The following is a 15000-nucleotide window of genomic DNA, read 5'->3' as shown; positions in this document are numbered from 1 at the left end:
TAAAAACATGTTAATGCAAAAATTGCCTTATGTGCAGTTTACATGTTTTCATACAATTTGTTGTTTGAGTGTTGATTATTATTATATCATTTAGGCTAAAAGTCTAGGCTCTGTTGTTAAGCTTTAATGTTATAGTAATGTGCAAGTAAGGGCTGTAGTTTACAGCATTAGCAGATAATTTTGTTATCCTTGAGAAACGTTTACTTGTAATGGAATTAATTTAAAGACAAGGACACAATTTGTTCATTAAAGCACTGTTTAATAAAAAATAAAAGCAATTTTAGCTTTCTAAACCCCCCCACCCCACCGAAATGAACCGAACCGAACCGAACCGAACCGAGACCTCAAAACCGTGGGACGAACCGAACCGTCAGGTTTGTGTATCGTTACACCCCTAATATGGACTTATCTAACTCTGGGGGATACGGTGAATAAGCTAAAGTCCCAAAAAGTCGGCGTGTTCCTTTAACACTTTGTTGACTTTAACAGACCAGTGTTTTACCAGAGTTGGTTTTCACCACTAGAGGCTGCTGAAGTGTCATGAAACCAGACCAGAACACACAAGTATACGTGCAGCCTTTTATTAGTTTAGTTTCTAATTAACACAGTTCCTAAAGTCATGTAAATCAAATCAAGCAATCAAGGAATGGTACAATTGCAATGTGAAAAATGTCACAGAAATGTTCAGTAGTGAATTTTTCTGGTTACACTTTGCACTATTTTATTGGCAAGATATCAGTCTTTGAGCAATTCCTTCATTGACAACAGTTTGAATGAGGAAAGCAATATATTTGTCATAGTATCCTTTCAATTGTTATGGGGATTAGTAAGCCAACATTATTATATAAAATATGAATTGTTGAATAATAATAGCCATTAGAAACTTTGTATTTAATATATATTATTAAATAAGTTTTAAGTAGTATTTTGGATACGTTATATCTGTAATTTAAGTTAAAAAAATATATATATATATTTTTAGTGCAAGCAAGCCATTATATTGTAATCCTGTTTTCTTCTGTTAGTCTTTTAATAAGAATCGTATAAGAAGTTCATGCACCTTTGCTCTTCTCTTCTAGGGCTTTGTTAATGTTCCCATTGTCATTGCATACTTTGCATGTGCTGCACTTTATTTGTACCATTTTGTTTTATTAGTATATTTTAATTTATCTATTTATCCTTTTTTTAGGGTTTGAGAGATAATAAAGATATTGTTTGATAAGTTTGTAGTCCTTGAAAACCAAAAAAGTAGTGCAAAAGGTGCTAGACCCTGACAGTCCTGTGCGGTCAAAGTTCAAGCTCACTGTGATGTTATGTGGAGCGTCCATGTGATCTCCATAATCCCTGTGTCATTTACAGCCACCTGTGATACACACACACACACACACACACTCCAGTCTCACATCTGTACACCGCAGTTATTAATGTTTTCAGAGGATTTGGCTTTTATAATGATGATTTTAATCTGATTAAATGCACCGCTTTCCTGTTTGTAGAGCTTGTTGTGGTCCCTGATTCAAGCACTCACGTTTGGAGCGTCTTATGTGTGGCGTAACAGTTGTTCTTCATGGTTCTGGAAGGCTTGATGCTGACACACACACACACACACCATCACATCTGCACAAAACCTTTCAGTGCGCATCATGTCAGGTCTCCATAGCAACAGCAACTGCACCTCGCCATTCTTTTGAAAGCCCATTCAGCCTCTTCTTTATATCCTCGGATGAATCACGGCAGTTTGGGTGTGTTCTGATGATTACAGATGTATAATAGAAAGTTTCTTTGTGAGTTCATCTTGCAGATGTGGGCCACGTTTCACTCAATTATTCAGTGCCGCCGTCACCAGCAACCCGACACGAGACGTAGCTTTCTCTCGGTGAGAACGCACCCGGAATAGCATCAGTACACCAACTGAGATGCACACAAATCCTCTTTACTGGCCTTCTTGCTCTGTTTGAGACAAGAGCATGTGTGCTTGGCCTGGATTTATTGGATTACAGCCCATCAGTAAATGGGGTTAATATGCACACACAGTATGCAGCTCAGCCAATCAGAAGTTGCTTTTCCTAGATGTTCCATCACTGTGGCCAATCAGACGCAGGGTAATTTGCATATGGGAGGTCAGGTGTGAGCATGCTTTTTACATTTCGTCTGCTGTCTGGGAATATTATGGCAGTCCTGTGGACCAATGAATGTTTGATCGTCAATGGAGAGGGTTGGACGTAAAACTTTTTTGTATGAATGACTTGTATATTAATCTTCCTGCACACAAGGCAAGTACTCATCTAGTGCTCTAATGCTTAGTTAGAGTATGCTTAGTATAATTATTTCATGTTGTTTGTTTGTATAGTTATAGCCTCCTTTGCCTGCAATGGTACCTGGTGAGAACAGAATCCAAGTTTTAGTGTACATTAGTAAATCTACTCATTAAAATGTCATAAAGTGATTTTGTGGTGGAGGATTTCAACTTGAAGATGACAGACGAGATTGGTTTCTTGAGGATACTAGTTGTCTGGGTGGTTTGTTTAGTAGAATTAAATGTTGTCTGACTCATAACGCTTATTTGTTAGGCTGGTAATCCAGGCTCATAGCCGGATTGCATTAGGCTTCCAAAGCAGAAGACTTTAGCACCATTAGTGCATTGACCAGGTCGGTCGGAAAGCATCATATTTGTTGCTTTTGCTTATTTTTATCACTCACTTGGAGTCGTATATTTGAGCTTCTTTGTCTAGGTTCAACTAGCGTCATGAGGTGCATCCTGGGATGCTTTTTAAACAATACTGAAGTTCAAAAATGCTGGGCACTTGTTGGTTGCAATTTTATTTTTTTAAATTTACAATTTATATCTTATTACATCTGCTCTAGTGGTTATCAGCTGATTTTACAGTGTTTTTCAATTTATCACTATCGGTCAATATTGCATATATCAGCTGATATTAGATAATTGTGCTTGCTTTTTTCCCCTATTTATACATTTAGATTACTTTGCTGTCATCTAAGGATCGATTAAACTACAGTCTACCATTACTTACAGCCACAAGCACAGTTATACGATTTTCTGAGTCATCTTTGTGAATAGTACAGTGGTCTGAATCATTAACCGCTCGGCTGCTGACACGAATACGCTAGTTCTGTTTAACCTGCTGAGTTACTCATTTAGTTGAGTGGGAAAGAGTTCAAACCGTAACTGTTTTTCTTGCGGAGATCAGTTTCACATGAGGAATTCCCACACCTGCTCAGGTTACTAAAAAAAACTCTCACACACACTACAGATAACACACTACTAAGCAAATTAATTGAGCTCCATGAATGTAGCACAAAATAAGATACAAAGGGTTTAAGAATTAAAGGAACAGACTGCACTTGAGTACAAATCAGGTGGCTTTTTATGGAAAAGATTAACATGGTGTTGACCTCGGGTGTTTTTCCACATAGTTTACTATATGTGTGTGTGGGTCAGATGGTCTGACATCCCTCTCCACGGTGGATAAACAGATCCTCGTCCCCAGAGGAATGTCCCCAGATCTATGACTGCCGTCATCAGCACACAGCTTACGGCTCAGAGCTAAAGTGGGCATGTTTTCACCAATCTTCGGCTAAAGGAACATCGCCTGCCATGTTTGATTGTGCTCGGTAGCTTTACGGATTACCAGCAGAGATACCTGCTGAAATTAGCCGTTGACTCACCTGCCATATCACTTAATTCAGAGACACAATCAGCCCGTAAAGACTCTCCTGATGGGCACAAGACCAAATGGCTAGAGTAGTAAACAGTTAAACAGACAAATTCCTGAATCCGATGGATGGATGGATCTGTAGATACATTGACAGATAGATGATAGACAGATTGATAGATAGATCTGTAGATACATAGACAGATAGATGGATAGATAGACAGATGGATAGATATATCTGTAGATACATTGATGGATGGATGGATAGACCGATTGATAGATAGATCTGTAGATACATAGACAGATGGATAGATAGATCTCTAGATACATGGATGGATGGATAGACAGATCTGTAGATACATGGATAGATGGATGGATAGACAGATCTGTAGATACATGGATGGATGGATGGATGGACAGATCTGTAGATACATGGATGGATAGACAAATTGATAGATAGATAGATGGATAGATAGATTTGTAGATACATGGATGGATAGAGAGAGACAGACAGACGGTTGGTAAAGAGACTGGTTGGTCAGTAGAGAGAGAGAGAGAGAGGTCATGGGTTGTTAAATGCTGCTCAAATGAAGCATAACTTCCATTCAGCACAGGATAATGAGCAATAGGCTTTGAATTATACATCCACCAGAGCATCTTAATTAGTTATGTTAATCAGGGCATCATTCACAGCCATCCTGCTGTCTCATCCGTTTGGTGCTCCTGGTTCTTTTTGGTTGCCTAGCAACTTCAGAGTGACATCAGCAAGACTCTGGGAGGAATGCTCTGATTGGTTAAGATGCCCAGTGTGAATTTTGATTGGATAGAAAAAAAGATGAATCTGGAGTGTTTAAAAGCCTCTTGAACTGCTTCATTCTTTACTTTGATTCATCTGGAGCTCCTCTCCAGTTCACTGACCAAAAACAGGCTGAATTTACACAAGCTGCACCGAGAAACAGGCAGAGCTTCACAGTCTCTGTGACCAACTCAACCTCCTGTGAGTTTCTTGTTGGCAATTCACTCCAAGCGAACAGCTTCTGAAATTGACTTGGAGAAAATCACTTTGTCCCCTTTGGATCCTAGTGTGACTAGGATTGTTTAGGACAGCTTTTTATTATCATATTTTTGCATATTATTGTCATAGTTAGGTACTCCCCTGTACTTTGGCATCTTGGTCTAGCTTATGTAGATTTTATGCATATGTATATTTAATTAGTGGTGCTTGCTCATGTAGAGCTTTAGTTAGTGATTTGAAAAGCACCGAGCTTTAAGTATTAAATTTCACCATGTAATGTTTCTTATTGTCCGTTACTTGAAGTCAGTGATGCTTGATTGGAAAAGTTAGCATTGTAACCTAAGTGTAAGACTATGGTAAGTTTGATTTGGCTCTGTAACATTGTTTTAGTACAGTATAAAACCTTTGAGTCTTACGAAAGGCTCGTGAAAGATGGATGTATATATGTGGCTGTATCTTCTCCGTATGAGATTTGACAGTAATAGTGTGATCAGGTTAGATGTGTGTCTGCGTCCGGAGATACCGATGGCCGATGGCTTGATTCTGTTTTCACCAGCACTGTCAGCAGAGACTGTTTGAGAAGGAGGCGTGAGTGTGTTTTAGATATTCAGCTACAGTATCCTTCGTTAAGCATTCTCTCTGAGCGAGCCGCAATACAGGATCTCTGAAAGAGAAAATCCGATCTGAGTCACAAAAATATAGAAACAAGCAATGATTCAGTCATGAAGTGAATCTGACAAAGGCTTATTAATATGTTTTAAGTTTAAGTCATATTTCAAATAATATTTTGCATACATGCATATACTGTATGTGCTTTTGCATTTCACATTATTTTCATGACATTGAGCTTAAGCACATCAAGCACAATTTTCATTTCCATAATGCGTACAAATCTCTTTCTTAATACTATAATGGGAAATATATTAATTTAAATGGGAAAGTATTTATGAGAGTTTTATAGTATTGTCATCTAATTTATGCTGATTTAAATAAAATATCGCGGTGTAATTGAGAATACTGAGAATTAAAAAAAAAGGTTAATTTTGCCGAAAGAATGCAGGAAAAGATCAGTGTTTTTCCTTTCCTATATATATATATATATACGTATATGTGTGTGTGTGTGTGTGTGTGTGTGTGTGTGTGTGTGTGTGTGTGGAATGCAAAAAAAATATTTTGTCCTTATGCAAAATATATACAATAAAAAACTATCCATCCATCCCTGTATCCTTCCATCCATCCATCCCTTTATCCATCCATCCATCCCTGTATCCATCCATCCATCCATCCCTGTATCCATCCATCCATCCCTTTATCCATCCATCCATCCCTGTATCCATCCATCCATCCCTTTATCCATCCATCCATCCCTTTATCCATCCATCCCTGTATCCATCCATCCATCCCTTTATCCATCCATCCATCCCTTTATCCATCCATCCATCCCTTTATCCATCCATCCATCCCTGTATCCATCCATCCATCCATCCCTTTATCCATCCACCCCTTTATCCATCCATCCATCCATCCCTGTATCCATCCATCCATCCCTTTATCCATCCATCCATCCCTGTATCCATCCATCCATCCCTTTATCCATCCATCCATCCCTGTATCCATCCATCCCTTTATCTATCCATCCATCCATCCCTTTATCCATCCATCCATCCCTGTATCTATCCATCCATCCCTTTATCCATCCATCCATCCCTGTATCTATCCATCCATCCCTTTATCCATCTATCCATCCCTGTATCCATCCATCCATCCCTTTATCCATCCATCCATCCCTGTATCTATCCATCCATCCCTTTATCCATCTATCCATCCCTGTATCCATCATCCATCCATTCCTGTTTTTGTCAGATTTACCACATACATCATGCAGTCAGATCAGAATGAAACTGAAAAGAAAAATAAAGAGGTACAGATCTAGTGACGTAACAGCTCTAAGCTTTTTTTTCTCCACTGATTGTCAGTGCCGTCCAAGAATCTGAGACAGGGCTCTTTCTCTCTCTCACTCTCACACAGACGCGCTAGAGCGAGAGAGAGAGAGAGGGAGGGCGGGCTGCAGTGAGTAACACTGAGAGAGAGAGCCTGTGTGTTTTCAGAGTGCAGTTGGTCAGCTGTAGTACTAGCAGCAGTGGAGTATGTCTGAGCGTGTGTACGTGTGTTTGTGGTGACTGCCGAATTACCACAGCAGCCCTCAGCCTCGTCCTCCTCAGGGTGAGGCCGTCCTACGCCCGCCCCCATGATGAAGCAAGAAGGGATTCTGGGCCGCCGCCGGTTCTCCACCTGTGGAGGAACCATCTCAGGCCGCCCGCCCCATCCAGACGGACGCAAACTCATTCGCAACGCCTCGTTTGGGGGGTACAACGAGCTTTCTGTCTGCTTGCCAGGTGGGTCTCATCAACACCCTGGTGTGAATCAGGAAACTTTCACATGTTTTATTTCTCTGGCAGTGTAGTTTAGGTCACGTTCCTCTGCATTAGTGCCAGGATTGATTACAGTGTGAACCTTGAGTGTAACCAAAGTCTATTAAGTTTTATAGTTTTGGCAAATTGCTGTTGACTGAATGTGTGCGTTTGACTCTTGACTGCCCTCCAAATTAAAGTGCATCTATTAACTGACAGCACATTAGCATCTGTTACTCATTGCATCGCTATCCTTCAAGTGTGTGACGCACCATGTCTCTTTCAGCCTTCAATATCACCTCCTGCTATTTAATGCACATTTTTCAGTCGTCAATTCTATATATCGACATTGTAACGATTTGGGTTCCATTTAACGTCTTTACTCTTATTTTAATTATTTAAAGAAGAATTTATCCTAACTATGAACTCAACAATATGCCAAACAAATATTTCACTGGTTTTGTTTGATATTTTGTTGAGTAAATAAGGATAAATTATTATTTACCCGTTTAAAGAATAATAAAGTGGAGCCTAAATTGAATTTATGTATTGTAATAATTTTGTTACTTAATTGTACTGATTTAAGTCTCACGATTAAGTAATATACATTTGACTTAGTAATGGCTCTGTTTATCTACAGTTTCAGTGAAGAACTTGTCCGACCGATTCAACCAGTCTGAATTAGACTCGCTGATAAATTTGAGACTTGCCTTTATTTATATTATTTTACTACTGCATTCTGTCTACATTGACTGAAGATTAATGTCCAAGAACAAAATCGTTCTGTTTCAGTGTTTTTTTTTTTTTCTCTTTATTATTAAAATAAGCCAAGCTGGTTCTGAATAAGAGCCAGTTCTCAGTTGCCAAGCGTAGTTCTCAGAAACCTCATTTGATGGTTGGAATAGCATAAATCAGGACAGTTTCCTTTCCTTGTCGTCTTCTCAAGGTCAGTAAGCCGAGCTGTTCAGCCGAACGCAGATGTTTCTGCCTCAGCCATTGAGTAGTTTCAGCTCTCATAGTGAGTTTGACTCGTATCAGTGCGGCCTCTGCTCTATTTATCCTTCATGATTATGACTTTAAGAAGAGAGGGATGCATTAAAAGCTCTTATTTACGCACACAGGCCGCTCGCTGTGCTCTGGATGCTGGCATATGATAGTCTTCATTTAGCATGCTTCAGAGATGGTGTTTTTATTTTAATACTCGCATTTGTACGCTTACCCGGCATTTTCATTATTGATATCTTTTTTAGCTTTTTAATGGAGTCCATTGAGTAGAGATTAGCTAATGGACCCAGAGTGTATTGCATTTGCACAAATCTTGTCTGCGCGTGACGTTCACCTGTGTGGAAATAGCAGAGTTCGCTTAAAGGGTAATAGCTTTGATTTAATACTGAATCACTCAAATCCGGATTGATGGATCATTATAGTGGATAAAGATGCAGAGCTCAGCAGTGGCTGCCCACTTTTTTTCATGAGTATTTTTTGTATATATACATTTTCTTATTAATTTTCTCCATAACTGAAACTAAACTGGCCGGCTCAGAAATGAATCACATTTCTTTCAAAGTAAAGTGTATTTGCAGAATGAATTACCTTCTCATCCCATAAGGATTTATGATCAAACAGTGGCATTTGTTTGGGTTTTGGGGTTTTTAATTGTGTTAATAAAATATGCACACAAAATATATAATTTATGTATTTGAATTGCATGTAAAATTTCCATCCAGTTGGATTGCACAGTTTAAGCTAGCAAGCTAATAAACCTGATGTGATTGTAAATTGATTGGATGGTTAAAAGTGTCATTGGTGATGATCAGCTGACAAGGAAAGTTGTTTAAGAGGTGGAGCAAGTAATTATATGTTGATGAAAGGTCATTTTTTTAATTTATTTAATGACATTTTGATGTCATGTTTACTACCAGTTACCTTTTCCTAGCCTACATAATCCTTGAACTCATAACAAACACAATTTTAATGAAGTTGAAATAAGTTGAAAGAAGCTTATGTCATTTCTAAACACGAGAGTGCTTGGTTTGTCCTGAAAGGTTTTTGCTTTATCACCTAAAATCATTTTGAATAGTGTTTTTTTACTTCCAGAACAAGTTGAGCTTTATTGTCCCACAGATAAATCCGAACGAGACAAATGAATCTCGCTCCGAGGATCATCTGCACTTTACTGTACGAGGTGGCAGATTAGCACAGATGTGTGATTATTAATAGATGGCGTGCACAAAAACACAAGTGCGCTTTCCCGTCTTGACACCCGTGTGCTGACCGGATGACTCGCAATAACACTCCATTTGTCATTATGCTGTGTTGTTGTTGCGTTATACTTCATTAAAATGATGTATGGCACGTTTCTCGTATTAAGTGTTATATGGAATAGTTTGTCTCTGTTTCTAGAAGATGCTCTCTGCCCTTCAGACGGACTGAGCCTCCGTGAGGCCGATCGGGGTGGAATTACACCCTCCGCTGCTGGTTCGCCGTAGTCAAGGACGCTGCAGGAGTGTGGAAATATCAGACACGTCTCTGTCTCACAGCAGAGAAACACAAATACACAAGTAGACCATTAATGCACAATGCTTATTAGGGTCATAAATGCCTTTTTACATCTTGATTTTGTTTGTGGGCTCTGCTTGAATAGGTTTTCAGGCTTGCATGTTCAAAAACACCTTATTTTTTACACATTTAACATTGTTGCAGACATGGATATATATATATGTAGAAACCACATTCGACCGCTACAGACACTTTGATGCATCTGCCATCTTGGAACGATCAACAATTCAGATGCTGTCATCACTCATTTCAAGATGCCACAACAGTGCCACAAAAACCGCCAAGATTTAAAGGGTACATATCATGCTTTTAAATCGTTCCTTTTTACATATAAATCATACATTTGTAGTCTATATAAAGCGGAACTGCAATGCTTGGGTCTGAATTCCTCATTATTATAGCTCGACAGGCCCCTTTTCTACCCCTTTTCTGATGTGCGTCTGAGAGCAACTCGTTTTGGTGCGGTCTCTTTAAATACAATTGAGACACTTCATACCCCGCCCCCTCTCCAGGTTGTAGCGGTGACACTCGGTTCAACTCCACCCCGTTCGGCCATTTTTGTAGTTTGATAGCAGAGATACGATTATCTAGCGGCACAGAAACGTTTTATTCACACGTTATTAACAAAATGTCAACAACGGAAGACTTGTCCAGCCAGCCTTACATGTTCTAGCCAGAGTCGGAGCCGGAGCGAGATGAAAATGAAGACCACGAACCTGCAGAACAACGTCTTCATATGGATGTATCGCAATGGGGTGTTACTGTATTTACACATGAAACTTTGGTCTTCCGACCTTTTACCACCGTGTCGATTTATTTTGATTAATATGTGCGAGGGAGAGAGAGCAAGACAGCGCCTAGTTTGGAGACGGTGAAGTCTTGTTTACACTTTCGCCTGGCTCCGAAGAGAGAGAGTGCGCGCGCGCGACCGGGTCTCTCTCTCTGCTCGTTCTTTCAGTTAAACATGCGCCCTGTCACAACACAAGCACGGCAGTTCATCTACATTAGACGGTGTAATGAAGCGTGTGGGTTACTTCATCCAACAACCGAACATTTTAACTTACCCTCGTAAGTTCTGCATCCTTTAGCTTGGACTACAAAATTGCAGCGAGAAATAAAAATGGCGAATTGCTCGAAGTGGTGGGCCGGAAGTCGATGTCCTTATTTGGCAGTTCCGCTGCAAATACTGTGACGTAATAGTTCAAAAAACGTCATAGAGAACAGAAAAATCGGAACAGGTTGAAAAATATGACCAAAACAGAATATAAAGATATCAACGAAGCACCTGAAGAGAATAATTTAAACTTTTCTGTACTTCTAAACACTCCAAATATACAACAAAATGCATTTAAGGGCTTAAAAATTGAATTTAGCATGATATGTCCCCTTTAAAGCGGCCAATAGAAACAGCCGCTAATGAAGCATCTATGTGTATCTATATATATATATATATGGTTGCAGTGCGTTTCTTCCCAGTCTGTCAGTAACGCTCTGTTTAGTTCCTGTCTTTATGAAGCCCCTCCTTCCGAAAAGCATAATGTGCTCTGATTGGTCGGCTGGAGTTGTATCTTGTGATTGGTCAAGCGCTTTGAGCATGTTTTGTAAATGTCACCTGAGATTCAACACTCTACTAACTAACTCAACCAGGCCCCGCCCCTTTATTTAGCATATGCCTTGGCGGGAATTATTTAAATGAGGAATATTGTGAGGCGTTTCAGGGAGTTCAGAAACACTATAGAGAATAACTCCCGCTGGAGGGACTTTGTATCATTGCAAGCCCTTTTCATGCTCAAACATCAACATTACACACTAAAGATAGTTGAACATGTTAAAAAACATTATAGGTCTTTTTAATGCATTTAAACAATGTTGGGGTTAATTTTGTGTACATTACTCAAATAAAAGAGTTGTTTAGCCGACAGCAGTGAGTGTGTTTTGTTCCTCTGTCTTGCAGTGATGATGTGCTGTATTTTTGCCTGGACTCTCTGCATGTCTAACTGTAGGCACGCGTGTTGAATGTTTGATAAGCAGGTGAGCCTGCAGTGCTGTCTGACAAGAATCTATCAGTGGTTTTTTGTCCACAGCAATATTTAGTTTTAAATGTATTTTCTATGTATATCCAGTCCAAGCTAGCTCCCTCTCTCCCTGGCTAATGATCAGAGCTGTCTGTGAGCTCCTGCTTTATGAGTGTATTATTACTCACACAGCGTCATGGCTTATTAAGCAAAGACACACACAGATGTCTTCTCTCCCTCCTCGTGGAGTGAGCTGTCATCTTCCCGTGTTCCTGTAGCTCAGTGGTAAATGTCTGTGTTATTATCCCAGACAATATTTACAGATGAACTCGACTCACTCTGGGACTGTTAAAATGCGTTCTGAAATCCCAGTTTAATATGCAGAGAAAACTGTAAGACATAAAAGAATAATGTAAGACATATAAAGGTTGGTGTGTGTGTGTGTGTGTGTGTGTGTGTGTGTGTATTAGGGATGTTCCCAAAGCCTTTATCTGAATTCGAAGGCACGAAAAAAGCCCCTAAAAGGACATGGTTAGGCTTGCTGCGGTATTCTGTTACATTACAGTACATCAGATTTCACTTATCACATGTAGATATTAAGAGAAGATGACTGACAGGATGATGTCGGAGGATTTTGTGCGGATTCGATTCGTTCAAACAGCTGATTCATTCATGAATGAAGTAAATGGCTCTCTTTATGAATGGGCCATTGAATCATTGGCTCACCCGATTGAGTCGCTCAAAACGCGGATTCATTCAGAAACGAAACACTGCTGTGTGTGTGTGTTACTCGGAGACGCACTACAGTTCTGCTCTGGCTTGTTCGTAATATTTTCGTTGGCAAAATCGAGCAAGAACAGACAATATTTAGTCTAAAATATAACACAATATTAACTTCTTGTTTATTGAACTGTTGCATGAAATCAATATCCTATTTGCACGCTTTTCTGGACATAAACAGCACTGTGTGTGATATTGCTTAACTAGCCTATATCATATGATATAAATAAACGACTAAAACTCATACAGGGGCATTTTTTGCCCTGATATCTTGAATTTTATGGGCATTTTAACTCGTATATATACATCATAATATTGAGCTGTCAATATTATTGTTTTTGTTGTTATCAAAAAAATATTACAATAATGATTCAGATTAATTAGACTACAACAAAACATTTGAATGTTTTAGGAATATCATCATTTTTATTAAATATTGATAATGCAAGTTGTTAGGGTTTTTATGTGTCTGAAAGGAAAAATAAAACATTATTATTCGGTTCTGCATGTCTGGAACAAAAACCTGTTTTGGTTAAAAAACTGTTGTTCACTCTCTTCCTTAGACTTCTATTCTAAGTACATTTTCTGCATTTAAATGCAATGTAAATTTTATTTAAACTGATAGCACACTAATTTTAAGGCCACTTATGCTTATTGTTGATGTTTTTAAGGACAGACTTGAGGTCAGACACTAGATATCAGAGAGAGAGAGAGTGTGTGTATGTGTGTGTGTGTGGGGCTAATATCATGCATCGCGTGTCATATTCTAAACTTAATTTCCCAGCTGTCCCATCAGCATATTGAGCACAAGAGGAACTATTACATCTGATCTGAGAGCTGCTCGTCTTTAGACCTCCATTATTCACAATGTAACTGCTCACTTTAATCGATAGGATAGCAGTGAGAAGACAGGAAAAGATGCATGGGAACAGATTCAAGATAGTGACGTCAGATTGCTCAGTAAATCTGAGCCTGTTGTTAAATGAGAAGCGAGGTTAATGCAGATTTATGCGGCAGCAGAATAGGTAACTAATATGCTAACAGGCGAGTTATGCTGATGCTCTCATCAGGTTGAGGACATGTGGGTTTTTCTGCGTATGATTAACATGTTTAAGAGCTCTTGGACTGCAGTGTTTTCTGAGATGAACACAATGCTTGCCCCGGCAATCGACAACAGAGACAAAAGAGCCGTTTAACCTGATCGATGGGTCGTCGTTTACATCCATCGCGGTTCGGTTGGTCCAAAAACCTCAGGAGTGCATCTTTGCTCTCGGTCTGTTCATTTGGATGCAGATGCTGGAACAGCTTGAAAATGGTCCGGGTCTGTCAGTAAAATGCACACGTTTCCTTTATTAAAGCATCTTCTGTGACTCTTATAGCATGAACGAGTTGTCTGCTGTTGTGCCTTTGTGATTAAACTGGACTGAAATATCTTAAGTTTTCAGCAGTTGTTGCTTTGAGATAATCTAAGTGATAAAATTAACTATTTAGCAGAACAATTTTCAATTTCAATTGACAATTTTCTCTCAGAAATTGCAAGTGCATTTCAAAATTAATTATAAAGAAATGTCAAGTCACTGGCATGATGATTTGACTGTAATTGTATTTTCTTGTAAAACACACAATTTTGTTTTCTTTACAACTTTTTATAACGTATATTTTTTGTCACACATTAGTTTAGGATCCAATTCTCACTATTAACTATGATAGTAAGGCAGTTGTTAAATGTAGGTATTTGGTAGGATTAAGGGATGTAGAATATGGGCTTGCAGAATAAGGCATAATAATAATTAATAGCTCTTTAAAATCTTTGTCTTACTGTGTCAATAGAAAATATGTCAGCATTGGATAGAAAACTGTTTATTAAGCTTTTCTATAAGCTTCAATCATAACTTGAATTAACTTGCCAACTTTTTTTTATTACACTCCCAGCCAACAAAGTCAAGACAATGATTCCGTCAAGTAGAGATGTTATTTAAATTGACAGTTGTGCTATTCATGCCTAAGAAACTAACTGGTCTTGACAGAGTGACATTGACAGATCGTCCTCGGCCTTATCTAATGAAACTGTTTTGTTTTTTTTGCTTATGATGAAGTGTTATTCTTTTCTCAGGGCCTTAGATATGGGACACGTCCACCACCATCAAAACACACCAGTGCTATTATCATTAACAAACTAAAATCATAAAAAAAAACATTTATATATATATTGCTTAATAATATTTATACATGTATACATTTACACATTAAACATGATTCCTGCTACACCTGTTGTTTTCAGGTGATGTTTAAGAGCCGTTTGTGTCGTTAAGAGATCAGATGGAGTAGCATGTGTGCAAGCTGTCGAAGCGAATGTGTGTGTTCAGGTAATTCCCTACATTGTGGGGAAATTTTTTGGTCCCCATGAGGAAAACAGCTTATAAGTCCTACTAAATACCATACCATAAAAATGGAAAAAATGCAGAAAGTTTTCTGTGATGGGTAGGTTTAGTGGTACATTTAGGGTTATAAATATCATTATGTCTATGTAAAGACCCCATAAAACG

At 38.7% G+C, this 15000-nt stretch overlaps 1 protein-coding gene across 5 annotated transcripts in view; it reads left to right on the top strand.

The window, feature by feature from the left end:
* Positions 1-15000, top strand: part of osbpl8 (oxysterol binding protein-like 8) — an 84934-nt gene that overhangs the window by 47503 nt on the left and 22431 nt on the right. Inside the window, exon 1 of one of the 5 annotated variants that reach the window (XM_056245303.1) lies at positions 6775-7085. The exons of 3 other annotated variants lie outside the window; for them this stretch is intronic. In XM_056245303.1, coding sequence (XP_056101278.1) covers positions 6938-7085 — 148 coding nt within the window. In that variant the 5' untranslated portion in view covers positions 6775-6937. Of the gene's footprint in view, positions 1-6774; positions 7086-15000 lie in introns of those variants that run through there. One more of the 5 variants, XM_056245301.1, reaches the window with a different exon arrangement.

Source organism: Rhinichthys klamathensis, unplaced genomic scaffold (assembly GCF_029890125.1).
Source record: "Rhinichthys klamathensis goyatoka isolate OS25496 unplaced genomic scaffold, OSU_Roscu_1.1 h1tg000029l_1, whole genome shotgun sequence".
NCBI lineage: Eukaryota > Metazoa > Chordata > Actinopteri > Cypriniformes > Leuciscidae > Rhinichthys > Rhinichthys klamathensis.
The sequence above is the reverse complement of the archived record's forward strand: the minus strand, read 5'-3'. Positions and strand labels throughout refer to the sequence as shown.